Source organism: Plecotus auritus, assembly GCF_963455305.1.
Source record: "Plecotus auritus genome assembly, chromosome: 6".
Lineage (NCBI taxonomy): Eukaryota > Metazoa > Chordata > Mammalia > Chiroptera > Vespertilionidae > Plecotus > Plecotus auritus.
In genome coordinates this window covers 84,346,668-84,364,724 of record NC_137773.1, presented here as the reverse complement: position 1 = coordinate 84,364,724, position 18,057 = coordinate 84,346,668, and the positions used below count along the sequence as shown (strand labels likewise).

General features: G+C 54.8%; 1 protein-coding gene across 7 annotated transcripts in view; it reads right to left on the bottom strand.

Moving 5' to 3' along the window:
- The window catches only part of NFIC (nuclear factor I C), a 64,391-nt gene that overhangs the window by 16,361 nt on the left and 29,973 nt on the right, over positions 1 to 18,057 (bottom strand). For all 7 annotated transcript variants that reach the window (XM_080671634.1, XM_080671628.1, XM_080671630.1 and 4 more), the window contains exons 3-6: positions 5,963 to 6,034; positions 2,561 to 2,635; positions 1,709 to 1,832; positions 955 to 1,079 (exon numbers count right to left, since the gene is read on the bottom strand). In XM_080671634.1, the coding sequence (XP_080527760.1) occupies positions 955 to 1,079; positions 1,709 to 1,832; positions 2,561 to 2,635; positions 5,963 to 6,034 (396 nt within the window). The remainder of the gene's footprint in view (positions 1 to 954; positions 1,080 to 1,708; positions 1,833 to 2,560; positions 2,636 to 5,962; positions 6,035 to 18,057) is intronic.

Genomic DNA, 18,057 nt, shown 5'->3' with positions numbered 1-18,057 from the left:
TAAGAACTGGTAGATTCAAGAGTCCATTTCATAACCCTTAACCCATGGGGTGAATTCTTGATAAGGGATAAGAGACTGGATAGAGCGATGCTTCTAAAACTGGGGGGCCACAGACCCTGCTGAGAACCTGAGCAATAACAGGGATGCCTGCCCCCGAGTAAAGCAAGCCTGTGGGCCACTTTGCACACCATTTCCTGAGAGTCACAGATGCTGGCCCACTGGAGAGAACCTTAAGGTGAAAGGGATTCTTTAGATGAGACTCCTGGTGGAGATAGGGCCCCCCAAAAAGAGAACTCTTTGGAGAAAGCACTTGGGGAGACGTTATGTAAACAAAGTATCCCCAGGAGCCAGCGCTCAACAGAAAAGAGACTATGGAACTGCTGACACCATAAAATAGGAACCGCATGAGAAAGAGTCTGGAGAGGTCCCTGTGAAGACAGAAGAGAAACAGAACGAAATCCCCCTGAAAAAGAGCGCTATGAGAAAAGAGAACTGGAATCACACGGGGGAAGATCTCCATGGAGATGGGAATCTCTTAAATATAGGATTTCACCGAGGACCCCAGTGAGAAGGGATCCTATAACTCAGGACCCTCAAATGAGGTCTATGGCAGACGCCTAGAAGAAACACCCTGTTGATCATCGTTAAGAGTCAATTCTATAGGATCAGAAACCCCACAAAGATTGGTCCCTCAAGGGCAGAGAGCAGAAAAGTCGGGCGTGCGAGAGACTCCCTTTATCCCCGCCTGCCTGAGCGGAACCAAAAAGCTCCGGGAACTTGAGCCCGGACTTTACTTCCAGCTGCGCGCAGCCGCGTGACTACAATTCCCGGGAGGCCTCACGGATCCAAGCCCGCTTCCCGCTCCCTGGCAAGCAAGTAGTGCCTGCCGGAATACGTAGTCCCCGCAGCGTAACCCCGACCGGAAGGCCATCTCCACACCGCCGCCAGCCCCACCTCCTTCCATGTCCTCCGTCCAGTTTCGGCTGCTACTCGTGGGAGAGCTGGGCGAGGTGTAGTAATCGCCGCCAGGGCTGGTGTCTACGTCTTCCTCCATCGAGCCCGATTTGTGCCGCTTGCTCCTAAGGGGCAAGGGAAGAAGAGCGCAGGCCGGTTACCACGGAGACGCGGGCGGAGGCAACGGGCTTTGTAACTTCCGGTCCTTAGGGGGCGGGGCGAGGAGGGTGCTCTCGCGAGACCTCAAAGAAGCCCCAAACTTTCAGCCAGTTATGTTAACACCTGTTTTAACCTGCCTATTGCTTAGAGGAGACACTTGGGGCCATAGGGAGGGAGGGACCCGACTGAGGCCACACTGCAAGAAGCTAGCAGAGGGCTGACTAAAGCCCTGAGGCCTGGCTGGTGACTTGGCCTACGGTAGTCCTCTGAACAACCGGTAGGATTATGACCCCATTTTACAGAGGAGGACACAGAGGCAAAATAGATGTGACCAGTCATGGTCACACAGCACATGTCAGCAGGAAGCGGTGTCTTCATTCCCATGGAGTCTCAAGGTCTGGGCCTGTAGGACTCAAGCCCAGAGTGGGATGTCAGGGGAAAGAGGCACTTGGGGTTGGGTTTTGAAGGATGAAAAGGCATTTCCCAAGTAGACCATGAAAGCAGGCATTCCAAGGAGAGGATCGAATCAGCTGGGGCCAGGTAATGGTGGGCAAGGGGTCATGAAATGTCCAGAGACGGGGACCCAGGCACATACCCACTGGAGGAAGTGCTGGGTAGCGTTCTTCTCATGCCGGTGCTGGCTGGATTCAGGTCATATGCCAGGTGCCCCTGAAGCTCACCCAGTGAGAAGTTAGGTCCTGTTCCAGTCACCACAGGTGCTGCAGAGAGTGTCAGAGAGGGGAATGAGGGAGGGAGCAATGTCCAGGACTGCAGTTTGCCCTGGAGGGGTGGGGAGAGCCCCTTCCCAAACTGGCCTGGTTCTTAATTTGGCCAGAACTGGCTTTATTCAATAGTTTAAAAAAACACCCCCAAGGCCATCAAGAGAAGCCAAGGTTGTGCTGTGAGGCAGAGGCATAGCCAGGGCTGGAGACCAAGCTTTCCAGCACTCCCAGAGGCTGATCTGGATGGGAAGATGGTGGTCAGGGTTAAGCAAAACTCCCTGGGGTGGAATTCAAATGGGGGTGTCTGAGAGAGTGGGGTGAGTCCCCAGTAAGTTCACAGGGAACACAAGGGGGCAGGAAGCAAATTGGGGGGGGGGGTGCTCCAGGAAAGAGAGATGCTGGGAAGAAGGTTCTTCAGCCCCACCCCCCCCCCAGCATATGGATTCTATTTCCTGGGGAGGAGCATGCCACCCTGACCTTGGGCTCTGGGAAGGGCCTGGATACTGCCCTTCCTAGGAACCTTGGCTTGTGAATAGGTAGCTGGAGAGGACAAGGGAAAGAAGAGGGGGTGGTGGGTTCCTTCCTCTTCCCTGAGTCTCTGCCCTCTCCCTGAGATGCTTTCCCTCTCGGAGCCTCCATCCCTAAGTTCCTTCTACTCGCCATCGCCCCTCCCTCTGCATAAGCCCCTCCCCTATCCGGGTCCCAGCCCGGGTGGGGATACTCACTCCGGGACACTTGGATGAGCTCGGTGACACTGAACACACCAGAGGTGACAAAGCTCTCCTGGAAGTCGGTTGTGTCTGGAAAAGGGAGAGAATGGATGTCAGTGTGTCTGTTTCCCTCCTCAACACCCCAGCACTGCCCCGACTCAGGGGGCTGGACCCAGCCTGGGTAGTCACCCCCTCTACTCCTGCAGCCCTGCAGTGGTGGGTCTCTCCAACTAAGCCACTCCAGTCAGGTGGGAGAGTCCCTCTGCCCTGACACAGCTGGAGGGGACAGTCTTTTCTTAATATCTGCATCCAGTTTCCCCTTCTCCGGGTGGGCCCCATAACCAGCCTCATCTTCATTCGGGGCTCCCCAAGCTGCAGCAGGTTGCAAGCAGAGGCCGGACCCAGGTTCAAATCTTGGCTCAGTCACCCACTCGGTGGTGATCTTGGGCAAATCCCTTCCCCTCTATGTTCCCTAATCTTGAAAATGGGGCCTGTATACCCTGTTGTCCGGGTGGTTGAGAGCTATGAACCAAACTACCCAGGAGGGGCAGGCTTGCTTGCTTTGTATCAATCACCACTCCAGGCAATGCTGTCATTCAGTCTCTTTCTCCCTCCAGACTGGGGGCTTCACAAAGGCAGGGATTTCTCTGCCCAGGCCCCGCCTGGTCCCTGGCCAGAGCCTGGCAAAAAGGCTCAGACCACAGGCTGAATAGAGGGTCCACAGACAAAGTTAAAATCCTACGTCCCCAGAACCACTCCCACCGAATGTCAGAGGAAGAGAACACTGCTCTCTGGGCTGGGCTGGTTTGCACACAGATGTTCACAGCAGCATGACGCTTGACCGCCCAACTGGGAGCAACTCGGTGCCCACTGGTAGATGAATGGATCAAACGTGGCCCATCCAGACAACAGAATATTACTCAGCTATAAAAAGGATGAAGCACCGACACTATCATTCGGATGAACCTTGAAAACATGATGCTCAGCGAGAGAAGCCAGGCACAAAAGGCCGCATAAGGTGTGACTGGATTTGTATAAAATGTCCAGAACAGGCAAATCCACAGAGACAGAGTTAGTTTGTGGTTGCCAGGGACTGGGGAGGTGTGGGGGGAGGGGTGGGGAGTAAGTGTTAAGGGGGAATGAATTTCTTTTGAGGTGATGTAATGTTCTGGAACTAGATAGTGGTGATGGTCACACAATTTTACATTTTAATTGGGTTAAAATGATAAAATTTACCTTGGGTGTAGTTTATCACAATAGAAAAAATGTTACTATCACTAAGTCCAGCGTGAGGTGTGTCAGGCAGGGGTAGGGCGGGCAGGGGTGAGGAAGCTCCTGGGAAGGGGCCTCTCTGACACACAGGCTCAGAGAAAGCCTCACAGAGAGGGTAGCATTTCACCAAGACCTTGGGGTGCCTCGGAATACAGGAGTTCAAATGTGGGCAGCACCAAGAACGAGCACGTGGCACAGGGCAACTGCCCTGTACGTGCTGGCTACTCCGGTGAGGATGATCATAACTGTGATGTTTCACCACCTCCCTGGGGGCCACAAAGTTCCTGGTGGCAAGAATGGCCCGTGCAAAGGCCCTGGGGTTGGAACACACTTGGCAAGGTGGAGGCCAACAGGGCTGGAGTGAAAGGAGCTTTCGAATCCTTTCCATTCTTCAGGGCTCTGCTCCCAGCCTTGCTTCTGGGAGAGCGGTCAGAAAGGGTGTGGGGTGGGCAGGCAGGAATCTCTAGGCTGTGAGTGTGTGTGTGTGTGCGCGCGCGCGTGCAGGGCCCAGTTCTGGCCCCCACAGAGCAGCACCAGCTGCAGGGAGCTCACCATGGTGCTGTTCTCCAGCGGTCCCACACCCTGGACAGTCCAGGAACCGCAGCCTTCCTGGTTACAAGCTCTGTGCCCATAATTTATTGAGCACCTGTTATCATGCTGGGAAGCACAGGGTCACCACATCCCAGGAAGGACAGGGCGGTGGACCCCCAGTGTCCAGGGCAAGTGGCCATGGCTGTTTCCTGCCCACCCGACTGGCCAGCTGGTGTCAGCAGGCCCCCTGCCCTCCCCGCATCGGGGTTTCCTGTTTGTCCAGCACTCGCCCAGCTCCATCTCCAGGGGACTCCCTGGCGGGTGGAAAGGAAGTGATTTCCTTTGCCAGACACTGGAGCTCCTCAGGGGACCAGGCCAAAGTGTGCAGCTGCCCAGCCTGCCTTGAACGTCTGAGTTAGAAGGAGGCTCCGGGGATCCCAGGAGGCCAAGGAGAACTCTGGTCACAGATGGCCAGTGAGGAGCAGCCCGGGGGCCTGGGAACCTCCTTGAACCAGCTGGCCTCCATGGGCATGACTGGGCCGGTGCATCCAACAGGATGCCCTCACATACTGGCCCTTCCTTCCTTCCTTCCTTCCTTCCTTCCTTCCTTCCTTCCTTCCTTCCTTCCTTCCTCCCTCCCTCCCTCCCTCCCTCCCTCCCTCCCTCCCTCCCCATCTCTCCAGATTCTCTTTTTCTCTCTGCTTCATACCTGCCTTCCTCTTTTCTTCCTCTCTACAAATATTTATTGAGTAGCTTCCTGTGTACCAGGTATTATTCTCGGCACTGAGGACACAATAGTAATCAAGATAGACAAAAACCTCTGCCCGAGTGATGTTCCATTAGGGGAGGGAGCAGACACATATGCAATTACTAACTTTCTCTGAGGGAAATAAAACAGAGGGTGGTGGCCAATCCAGAGTGGCCGAGGCTGCTTGAGCGGAGGGGCTCTTTGAAAGGGGCGCATTTGAGTGGAGGCCTGGGAGATCTGGAGAAAGTGAGAGAGCGGGTAGCAGTCCAGGCAGAGCTCACAGCACATGCAAAGGCCCTGAGGCAGGATCATGCCTTGCATGTTGAAAGAACAAGGAGCCCCATGTAGCTGGAACAGAGCAAGTGAGTAGAGTGAGCGAGGGGGAGCGGGAGGAGGGGAGAGCAGGGAGGGGACAGGGGTAGGGTGGGGTGGGGGCCTTGTGGGAAGGACTTGGGCTCACCCTCCACCCAAAGTGGGAGCCCTGGAGGGCTCTGGGCAGAGGAGGGTGGGACCTAACTCAGGTGCTCACAGGCGCCCTCTGGCCACTTTGGGGAGGACAGACTGTGGGATTAAATACCCCATGGGAATGCAGGGTGCCCCAGGGCCTCTCTCGTGGGTTGAGTGAGTGCCTTGGAGCCCAGGTGGCCCCGGGAAGCCCCTTAACCCCTCTGAGCCTCAGTTTCCTTACTTGCAAAATGGAACAACCCAGCAGCCCCCCATTGCATAGCTGTGAGGAATGAACCATTCACGTGCATCAGGCACACACAGAGCCACCAGAGCACATGAGGGGGGTGCTCAGAAAATGATTCCCAAATAAAATATGAGGATGGGCCGTGCCCACCACCCCTTGCCTTCCCCAGACTCACCCAGCGTGATGGGCTTGCTGTCCTCCTGGTCAGAGCCCATCCCGGCCCGGGGACTGCCGCTCTGCTCCGCGTCTGCCAAGACAGGAAGGAGTTGGTGATACAGGATGGCCCCTGAACTTCTGAGGCCCCGGGGTCTTTGCTTGGCCCCCTCCCTTGGCTGCTGCCCCAGAGGGTCATGGACGTCTGGCCGGGCACCTGCAGACATCAGCACAGGTGCCCAGGGCTCTCGATGTAGCCACGTGCTAGAATGTGGCCTCACACACGGCGAGAAGCCATGTGCAGGGGCCGACTCAGTCAGGGGTTAGAGTTCTTCCCCTGAGCCTCAGTCACCTCATTTGTGAAACAGGGTAGCTCATTTAATCCTGCCGCAGCCCTAGGAGCTGACAGATGGGAAAACTGAGGCCAGAGAGATGAGTTCTTGAGCCCTTGGGCCCACTCCTCTTGGCCTCTGCCCTTAAAGTCCTAAGCGCTCAGCCCTTGGTCTTGGGGTGCTACTCAGGGTCTCCAGAGAGGGGGCCGAGGGGCATCCCTCTGCAGCTGCAATGCCCCCACCCACTGCCTGGCTTGCAGGCTACCTCCCACCCCAGCACTCGCCCATCCATCTTATCTAAAAATAATCAGGCTCCCTGGCAGACGGTGTAGCAGGCAGACGCTGAGCTCAGCGTTATCGGCTCCAGTGGCCTGGATGAAGGGTGAAAATGCCAGCTCCCTCTGCAGCCCCACAGCCACCCAGGACAAGGCTGCGGGGGGCCCAGGGCCCAGCCCAGCTGGACAGAACCCAGGACCCGCCCGTTTGTCTCCCAGAAAGGTGCTGGGAATCACAATCAGATGGCAGAGAGAGACTCAGCCCCTGCACCCACTGCACCTGCCATGCCCAGAGCTGAGAGCAATCGCTGTGTGACCGGAGCAAGTCACCTGCTCCTCTGAGCTGCAGTTTTCTCCTTTCAAACGGTGTGAGCATCGCCCGGGCCTGACTGGGCTGCCAGGAGGTGACAAGGGGATAACACATATGAAGCGCTTGGGCATACATGGTAATGTCATTATTATTATCATTATTTTAAAATCCCCAAGATGACTGCAGATATTGTTGTTCCCATTTTATATGTTCCCTCAAATCCTTAAGATAGCCACCAAGCTGGCCTTGTTATTGTGCCCATTCCACAGGCAAGGAAGACAGGGTTAAAACAATGAAAAGGTGCCACCCCACGCCACGTGTGCTCTGTGACAAGGGTCACAGTTGAACCTTAAACAATGTGGGGGTTGGGAGCGTTGTTAAAAATCCTTGTAAAATTGGACTCCCCCCAAAACTTAATTAATAGCTTACTGTTGACTAGAAACCTTACTGATAATATAAACAGTTTAACATGTCTTTTGTCTGTTATATGGATGATATTCTGCATTGTGACGATAAAGTAAGCTAGAGAAAAGGGTATTCAAAAAGCATAAGGGACAGAAAATACATTTGCAGTATTTATTGAAAAAAATCCCACGAAGAAATGGATCCATGCTCTTCAAACCCATGTTGTTCAAGGGTCCACTGTATTTCTTCATTCGTCTGGGCAGGTGGCCAGACATCCAACACAGCGCGTGCGTGAGCCATCTGGCTTCTGGGACCAGACGCCCGTGTTCCCATCCGTCTGGGAGCCTCAGAGGAGGTGTGGTCGTGGCGAGGTCACTTCCCCTCTTGGGGCCTCTGTTCCCTCGGTGTTGTCATGGAGATAATAATAACGATGATACTTCCTAAAACAGTCACGAGCTCCTGCTGTTTGCCTGGCGCTGTGCTAGCAGCTTTGCACACATTGTGTGTTGTACACCTACTGGCTGCCAAGATGGAGGGCGCCATAAACAGCACAGGAGTGGGCCTGCGCAAGGCCCTGTGCCTCAGTTTCCCATCCTGGAGTGGATGGATGGGGCAGCTCCTTCTTGACTTGGCTTTGCAGCCCCAGCCGTGGCCGACTGGGCTGGGCATGGCTGGGCGGCCGCCGAGAGGAGTGTGCCCGGCTCGGCCCTGAGCCCTGTGGCCACTTCCAGGTTGGGCAGCCAGCAGCCCCTCGGAGCTGGCCAGTCCCGCTTGGATGGCCCCATGGCTGGGCACGGTGGCCACTCCATTGGGAAGTGCCCAGCCCGGGCACTCATCCGTCGGGCTCTGGGCCTCGGGCACGGGACCCTCTTCCAGAACTGGTGCCCACATGGGCTCAGCAGGCAGCAGTGCCTGGCCGACACTCCGGAACGGGCATGTTTCCTGAGCACCGCCTCTGTGCTTGTGGCTTTGGAACCAGGCAGACAAGGCTGTGGGCGCAGATGCAATGCTTCATCTCTGACTCTCTTTGTCTGTGAAATGGGCACAGCCACAGCACTCCCTTGGAGGCTGTTCCTCGGGGAAAAGGTGATGATGCTACAATACAGTGCCCGACACAAAGGCTGGTGTGGTAAGTGCTTCATCACACGGAGGAGGAGCCTCATGACAATTATTGCCAGCTTTGCTGTTTGTGCCGTGGTGGCTTTGAATCCATTAAAAGCGACTGCACCCGGCTATGGCTGGCTCTAGCTGGAGCCTTGTCTCCTTGTTCCTTCACTCTGTGACCTCAGGCCAGCCAAACCACCTCTTTGAGCCTTAGTTTCCTCGTCTGTAAAATGGGCAAGATAATAAACCCCACCTCCCAGGGTTTGTTGAGTCACCCAGTTAGCTAATATGAAGTGTAGGACAGTTGCCATCAAATTGCCAATCAATACATGGAAAGTTTGGGGACAGATTATAAATGATACTGTGTTTTTAATTTTTGTTTCTAACTGTTCACTGCCAGCATTTAGAAGTGCTATTGGTTTTTTGTGTTAGTCCTGTATTTTGCAGCCTTGCTGAACCTACTTCTTAGTTCTAAAAGCTTTATTTTTTTTAAAAAAATATATATTTTATTGATTTTAGAGAGGAAGGGAGAGGGAGAGAGAGATAGAAACATCAATGATAAGAGAGAATCATTGATTGGCTGCCTCCTGCATGCCCCCTACTGGGGATGGAGCCCGGAACCCAGGCATGTGCCCTTGGCTGGAATCCAACCTGGGACCCTTCAGTCCGCAGGCCGACGCTCTGTCCATTGAGCCAAACCAGCTAGGGCTAAAAGCTTTATTTATTTTTTTAATTCCTTGGGATTTTCTATGTAGACCATGATGTCCTTTGCAAATAAAATAGAAACAGTCTTATTTCTTCCTTTCCAATCTGCACGCCTCTGACTTCCTTTTCTTGCCTTCTTGCCCTGGCCAGGCTCTCCAGAGCAATGGTAAAGAGCAGCGGGCGGCGGTGTCCTCGCCTTGCTCCTGAGCTTCCGGAGCTCGTTCAAGCCCTCGCCACCAAGTCTGACGTTAGCTGTGAGTTTCTGCAGATCCCTTTATTGGCTTGAAGGAGATCTCTTCCTTTTCCATAGTCCTGGGAAATACTTCTTTAATTTAAATAAGTATAATTCCTTAATAATAGGATGATGTACGTATATGCTATCTCATTAAAATATTCTTACATTTAACTTTCAGATTGTGGTTAAGAACATAACATAAAATTTAATCATTTCTCAGTGCACAGCTCAGTGGTGTTACCTACATTCACCATGTTGTATAACCATCCCCCCATCCGTCTCCAGAACTTTCTCATTTCCCAAACTGACACTCTGTCCCCATTAAACACGACTCCCCGCCCCCAGCCCCGGCACTCACCATCGACTTTCTGTGTTTGTGACTATGACTCCTCTAGAGACAGACCACGTATGCGTGGAATCACACGGTGTCTGTCCTTCTGTGCCTGGCTTACCTCCCTGAGCACAATGCCCTCCGTCCCATTCATGGTGCGGCCTGTGTCAGAATCTCCTTCCTTTTGATGATGCCATCTCATGTCTAATCATGTCTGAAACCTCGAAACATTTCTCACCCACCTGCGGACCGCTTGCCTGTCATCGGGGTCAGCTTCTAGAGCTGTCTTGTAGGAGAACCACTGGCCACATGCGACTTTGCATTTAAATGAAACATTGAAATGAAGATCTCAGAACACCAGTTGCCCTGGTCACCTTTCGTCCTCAAGAGCCACACGTGCGTGCTGGTGGCGACCAAACTGGACAGTGCTGAACACTGCCAGCGTCACTGCATGTGCCGCGGGTGGAGCTGCTCCGGGTGTTCCATGGAAAATCAGGGGGAGGAAAGGCACAGAGCGTTCCTCCTCCTCCCATGTACTTAGACACCCAGCCCTAGAACGCATCTTCCTTCCGTCTGCACGGATGCACCCACAGCAGATAACGCCTAGAGGCTGGCTGGTGTCCAATGCCCCAGCCTCCAAGCGGGCAGCTTTCAGTTGCCAAGCTCTCACTGTGCTAAGAGCTTCCTGGCACCATCCAATTAAATCCGCCCAATTGATGAAGTTGGTAAACTGAGGCCCAGTTCGGCGGGTCCATTTCCCAAAGGTGATATCAGAGGTTGTCTGCCTAGCATGGAGGCTCTTAACTGGGGTGATTCTGGCCCCCAGGGGTGATGTCTGGAAAAAATCTGTGCTAGTCACAATGGGGTGCTCCTGGCATCGAGTGAGTGGGGGCCAGGGATGCTGCTCAACAGCCCACAGTGTCCAGGGCAGCCCTTCCACAGAGTGACCGGCCCATCTCTCAGCAGTGCCAAGGAGGGGACCCTCGTCCAAATCTGTCCATTCTCAGTGGGGGCAAACATTGGTTCTTGGGGCAGTATAAAAGGATTAGAGAATTTTGCTCTTTTTATGTTTAAAATATAAATATATGTATAGATACAGATACACTGCATACAGAGGTATAATAATATCTATTTGATAGATATTAACAATTAATGGGGTGAAGTGATTAGGGAAAAAATGTCTAAAAGGCTCTGTAGGGGAGGTGATAATGGAAGAAAAGGGTCAAGTCCATTTGTAAAGGGTTGTAAAAGGAGGAGGAGAACAAGGGACAGAAACCGTATGCGACCTGCCAGGCCCAAACACGTTCTCTCTGGCCCTTCGCTGTGTGCTCCTGGGCAAGTCCTTTGTGTCGACGAGCCTCTGTTTCCTCTCCGTAAATCGGAGCTCAAGGGCACTGCCGTCTACTTCTCTCCTTTGACCGCTCCGTGTCTCCTGGGTACCAAATGCTTGGAGGACACAGCAGTGACCAACACGGACAAAAATCCCTGCCCTGGTGGCACTGACGTCCCAATGGGGGGAGCAACGGGCCATGAACAAGTCCTCACATACACCAGGAGGAGGGCGTCAGGCTTTGCCAAGTGCGAGGGAGGTCACACCACCCTGGGAGCGAGTGGCGGCCCTGGCGCGCGGGGCTGAGACGGGCTCCTGGGAAAGTTGACAAGGTCGCTCCTTTTCAGGCGGCACATCCAATAGTCACACTTAGCCGTCATCCCCGCGACGGTGAGGCTCCAAGTTTCGCTTCCATGGACTCATTTAAACTTTAAAACTCCCCCAGAAGAGATGTGATTATCGCGCCCATATTCCAGATGGGGAAACTGATGCACCCGCCTCCCTGCAGCAGCCCTTGCCTGAGGCTGACAGCCCCGCTTACCCTCCAGCCAAGAAAACGGACACAACAAGTTGCTTTTATTTGCTCCTCTCTGAAAAACAGAACAACGAACATCTTATCGAACTTTAACAGTGCTTGTTCGTGACTTTCTCCTGACCTTGTCGACCCCACCCCGCATCCGTTTTCTGCAGTCAGCTCATTCAGTTTGGCTATTCTGAATAGCATGAGGAAAACATGGACGGACACGCTGCAAAAACCAAGGCAGGACGGCGGGAGCCGATGAACCAAAGTTTATGCTGTCAGCGGCTAAGCTGGGGAATTTCTACGGGGGTCCCCAGAGATGTGAATACACGTTCCCTGAGCATGGGGAACCATAGTCCAAAGGCATCGCTGTGGAGCTCTCAGGGCCAGTGTGGGACTTTGAGAGCCTGTAAAATGCACTGGGGTCTTGAGGAAGAGGCAGCAGGTCACTAACTCATCTGAACTTGGGGCATCTTCTGGAAGCTCCAGCTGTGCCCCAAATCTTAGGTTTGAGTCCCAGCTCTGGCACAGCCTGGCATGGGAACTTGGACTACTCGTGTCTCTCTCCCCGCTGAGCCTTGGTTTTCCCCATCTGTAAAGTGGGCATTCTCAATTGTTCCCTGACTTTATGGGTTTGAGGATTGTAGAGCTCAAGGAGGAGAGGGGCCAATCACAGACCAGGGGGTAAAAACTGTTCGGGGGAGAGCATTTTGCCAAACTCACAAGTTAAGTGAATTTTGTCCCTCCTCTGCTCACAGCCTTCCAGGCTCCCACGTCCCTCACAGTAAGAGTCCAAGTTCTCCCTGCGGCCCACAAAGCCCTCCAGGATCTGCCCTCAGCCCCTCCCTGCCCTCGCCTCCTCCCTCTCTCCCCCTTGTTCACTCGGCTCCAGGCGCACAGGCCTCCTCGCTGTTCCTCCACACTCCGCACATGGTCCTGCCTGAGGACTTTTGCATGGGCTGTTCCCTCTGCGTGGAACACTGTTCCCTCAGTCTCTACCTGGCTCACACTCTCCCCTCATTCTGAAACCTTCCTCAAAGATGTCCTTAGAAAGACACACAAGGCTCTCTAGCACCAGGCATGGAGCACAGCTAAGCACACGCGTGCGTGTTGAGTGAGAGTCTGGCCCGCAACAGCAGCTGTATTTCAAGTGACATCGTCGTTTGGCTGGGGCGCAGGCGCGTGGGGGTGTTCATGTGCAGCTGGAATGTCACCGCCCCCTGCAGCCTTCTGCTCAAACAAACACATGCTCGTGGCGACAATAGAAATGTAACCTGGGTCCCGCCGACGGGAGTGTACTCACTGTTCTTTCCTGTCCGTGGCCATGAGCCCAAATTTGGTCTGTCCCAGCCCACGATGAAGGCGCTGCCCTCCTGCCCTGGAGCACCCACCCCCTGCGCACCTGACAACCTCTTTCATCCGGGTGGCTAAAACTCCCACCGTCCGTAACCGGGAGAGCATTAATGCCACCTGCATTAATGTCACAGATGTTCACTGACCAGCTCCTACTTGCCAGGCATTGGGAAGATGGCAGAGAGCCAAGGGAGGAGGGACAGACAGGAAAAGAACAAACAGAAGAAGGCTGAGATAATTTCATATGTTTCTACGTTCCACAGAGGCAATGAAACTGGGTGAGGGGACAGAGAGTGGCTCTGGGGGTGACTTTCAAAACAGAAGTCAGGCAGAACCTCTCTGAGGAGGTGACATCAGTGCTGAGGACTTAAGAGGAATGGACAGAAGCCAGCCATGCGCAGAGCTGGGGCAGATGGTGTAGCAAGTGCAAAGGTCCTGGGGCAGGAATAAACATGGGCTGTTTGGAGAACATGGTGAGCAAAAGGGATCAAAGAGGAGAGAAGCTGGACCACTGAGGGCCATGTGGCTGCAGTGAGAAGCTTGGGTGTTATTCTCAAGCACCATGAGGAGTGACATGACTTGATTTATGTTATATTTTTAAGTGCCTGGCTATGAGGATGTGGAGAAAGTGGAACCCTCATGTACAATTGATGAGAATGTAAAATGGTGCAACCTAGTGGTCGGCAAACTCATTAGTCAACAGAGCCAAATATCAACAGTACAACGATTGAAATTTCTTTTGAGAGCCAAATTTTTTAAACTTAAACTCCTTCTAACGACACTTCTTCAAAATAGACTCGCCCAGGCCGTGGTATTTTGTGGAAGAGCCACACTCAAGGGGCCAAAGAGCCGCATGTGGCTCGCGAGCCGCGGTTTGCCGACCACTGGTGCCACCACTGTGGAAAACAGCTCAGAGGTTGCTCAAAAACTTAAACATTGAGCCCTAGCCAGGTAGCTCAGTTGGTCAGAGCCTCATCCCGATATGTCAAGGTTATGGGTTCGATCCCCAGTCAGGGCATATACAAGAATCAACCAATGATGCGTGAATAAGTGGAACAACAAATCGATGTCTCTCTCTCTCTCTTAAAACCAAATACATAAATTAAAAAAAACTTCAAGTTTAGACATAGAATTTCCTTATGACTCAACTATTCCATTCCTATGTACAAACCCCAAAGAATTGAAAGCAGGGACTCAAACTGGTATTTGCACACCTATATTCATTGCAGCATTTTTCACAACATCCAGAAGTTGGAAGCAACCCAAGTGTCCATCGACAGATGAGTAGATAAACACAATGTGGTCCATCCACACACTGTAATATTACTCAGCCTTAAAAAGGAAGAACATTCTGACACCTGCTACAAGGTGGATGAACCTGGAGGACATTGGGCTCAGTGTCATAACCCAGACACAAAAGGACAGATACTGTGTGATTCCACTCACAGGAGGTCCCTAGAGGAATCAGATCCATAGATCCATAGGGAAGTAGATGGTGGGAGGCAGGGGCTGGGAGAGGGCGGTGGGGAGGTAGTGTTTAATGGGGACAGAATTTCAGTTTGGGAAAATGAGAAAGTTGAGGATGTATGGTGGGGACAGCTGCACAACAAGGTGAATGTACTCAAAGTCACTGAACTATACACTTAAAAGTGGTTAAGCTGGTAAATTTTATTATATATATTTTACCAAAATACACACACACACACACACACACACACACACAGAGTCTCTGGCTGTTGAGTGAATTCTGGATTCTTGGGTGCTGGGAGGGCATGGAGAAGGTGTGGGCAGGCGGGTGATGGCCTGGGGATGGATGGAGGGGTCATGTTTATTTAATCTTTGGGATGTAGCTAGTACAGGACTTGCTGAAACGATAATCACATGTATCTAAAACCTGGCAGGATACAGGAGAGCCTAGAGTTCCCACTAGGGCCCAGCGGCTTGTCTGCTGGACCAGCACCGGCTGCCATGGTGAGCTCACCTGGTTTATTTTCCAACCTTCTCGGCCTTCCAAGTGTAGCTGGCTTTGCTGGGCTGCCACGTCTGCCTCCCAGCACCAGCCAGCTAGAGAGAGAACCAAAGCCAGGCCCTGGAATTCCCAGATCCCCGTGTCACCAGCCATTTTTAAACATTAGCCAGCGAAGGTTCAACTTGCTTTGTCCTGGAAGGCCTCTGTACACGTGACCTGGCCTTCATCCTCCTGCCACGCTCCTCCCGGGCACCTTCCCTGCCCCTCTCCCTCTCAGGCAAACTCTAGCCACCGTTCCCAGCCCATTTTGACATCTTTTCTGGAACACCCTCCCTTGCTCCCTTTTCCAAACCTTTGTCCTAGTCCCCATCACACTGTACTGAGTTTGGGTCTATAATTGTATGAAAGTCCAAACCCTTTCCCGGGGCCCACATGGTCCTGTATGACCTGCCCCTGTACCTTTCCTGCCCTCTCCTCCTCCCTCTCCCCCACTTGCTCCCTCTGCAGCCTCCTCACTATTCCTCTGACACACCAGGCACCTCCCTGCCCCAGGGCCTTTGCACATGCTGTTTCCTCTACCTGGAATGCCTTTCCTGCAAATGCTTGTCTGGCTCACTCCCTCACTTGTTCAGGTGTCTGCTCAAATATGGTTTATGGGTCCACAGGGCCAGACTCTGGATTTGAGCTTGACGTTGGAGACGTTTAGTAATTGACCTCCTCGTGCCCCTCCCAAGAAATTTGAGAGCAGATTCCTGTATACCCAGCTATGTTACCAAGTGCTTTGTGTCCCTGAACCTCCACCCCCATCCCATCCTAGTGTCTGTGCAAACCCAAGCCTAAGGGGAAACTGTGGTTCTTTCATTCAACACGTGCATTGAGTGCCTGTGTGCAGCAGGCCCGGTCCTAGGCGCCGGGGACACAGTAATGCACAGAACAGACACCAAGTCCTGCCTGACGAGGCTCACAGGCCGGGGTTTCCTCCCAACCCCTGAGGAGGGCCAGGGGTGGAGCCACAGCATGAAGGCCCTGGGCTGGCCAGAACCCGGACTTCCCTGGTGATGTGGCAGGAAGACCAGCACCAAAATGCCCGGAGCTTCAAGGAATTTCCTGGAGACACCTCATCCTGCCCGGGCAGCAGCGAGGCCCCAGGCCAGCCTGTGCGCAACCTCAGCAAGGCCTTTCCGGGCCTCATGGCGGGGCAGAGGGCCTCGCCCCCGCCCTTCTCCGGGGGCTGCGGACAAATCAAAGGGGAAGAGCCAGATGCCAGGCGCTCCGGGCACCGACCTGCCCCTGCCCGGCCCGGCCGAGGGCGCCGCTGACCGGACATCCGCCTCCCGGGCTCCCCCGTCCTTCCTGACCCGCCGGCTCCTGAGTCTGGACCACACTTTCCATCTCCCTCTCCCGCCTCCGGCCCTGGGCCCGAGCCAACCTGCCTGGGAGTCACTTTCAAAGAAAAGTTTCTTTTTCTTCCCACCAGCCGGGCGGGCTCACCCGCCTGCTCGTGGCCTGGCCGTGTCCCCACGGGCTCGTGGACACCTCGGGCCAGGGGTCAGGCCGTGGCCGTGCACACCCCCGTGGCCCGGGGCTGGGGCTGGCCACCGGGGTCTGGGGCTGGACTTGGGGTGCCAGGGGTTGCACTCGGGGTGCAGGGGGCTTTGCCAGGGTGTTGTCGGGGTATCCGGCCAGCAGCCGGGCAGGCCCCGCGGACGCAGGGCCCACGGCGGCAAGGCTGCAGGCACCAGCTCGCCCGCCCCAGACGCTCTTGGCAGCCGCCGCCTCTGACATCACCCTGCGGCGGCCATTTTCCCTCTCCCTGCGGCTCCAGATGCTCTGGGCCCGGCGGCCATTTTGTGCGGCGGAGGCGCGGGCACGGCCAGGGGACCCGGGAGGGGCGAGGGGGCCCACGGCCCGCCTCCCCGCGGCAGCCTCCACGGGGTTACACACGCGTGTGCCCGCCCGGCCGTGCCAGCTGCGGCCCGGAACCCATCGCTGCCCCTCGGCGCAAACTAGACCCTCGGGGTGGCACCAAGGATGCGAAAAACAAGGTTAAAAATACCCACGCGGGCCCCCTCGCCCCCCCTCCCGTGTCAAATGTGTCAACACCCCGGGAGGGGGGCCGCCTTAAAATAACTCGCTGTTTACATTTGGAGCAAATTCTTGGCGCAGCCAAGGCCTCCCTGCCGCCCTGGCGGCCCGGCTCAGCGCCAGGAGAGGGCGGCCTGGGGGCCTCGGGGCCGCGTGTGCCACGGGCTCCACTCACATGTGCGGCCACGGGGGGGGGGGGGAGGGGGGAGGAGTGGGGGGGCCGGAAGCCGCTGTGGCCACGGTGGACCCGGCGGCGGAAGCAGAACAGCCAGCCTCTGCCAAGCTGGGCGTGCGAGGGTGGCCGGCGGGCGAGGGAGGCCTCCAGCTCCCCCTCCTTCTGATGTTTCTGGGGTCACCACTGACCAGCAGCCCCAGGAGGCCGGCAGCCGGCCACGGGGGACGGGGAGGGCCCAGGGCAGCGCTGTGTGGCTTTGGGCCAGCCCTGCCCCTCTCTGGGCCTGGCATCGCAGTGAGGTCCGTAGAAGGGATCCCAGCCCCGTTTCGCCGAGGAGGCAGGGGGAACAGATACACGGTGGCCCCTCGCCATGCCTGTGTCACTTTCTGCAGAAAGCAGATGTTGAGTTGCACACACATGAGATCGCTGGACGCTTCGTTTTACAAAGGGGGAGATGCAGGGTCCGGGAGGAAGGGGCTGCCCCAGGCCCCAGGGGCAGGATGTGGGGTGGGAGCCCAGCTGCTGTGGTCCCAGCGTCCCCGTGGTTAACCTGCTGCCTCAAACGCGGGAGGTTGGACACTAAAGGGCCCACACCTCCCCCCACCCCGGCTGTGTTCCTGGAGCAGGGCAGAGTTAGTGCTCAGTAATAAATGCTTGCATATCGCTGGCACTCTAGAATCTAGAGTCTAGATGCTTGAAGATGAGTGTGATTATCTCAGCAGAACCTGGCATACAGTAGGCACCCAACACATGCTCACTGAAAGAATAATTTGGATCATTCTGATATGGCCTGGCATACAATATGTGCAAAATAAATGCGTGTTGGACAAAGGAATCAGGAACGATGGAAAAATTGGGGGGTATTCAGAGGGAAAGACCAGGTTTAGGGAGATGTAGATTCCAACCAATAGTGACATAAGGGATTTCTGACAATAGGCCCAGGTGTGAAATGTAATCCAAGCAGTGCCCATCTCCGTCCCCTTGGTCC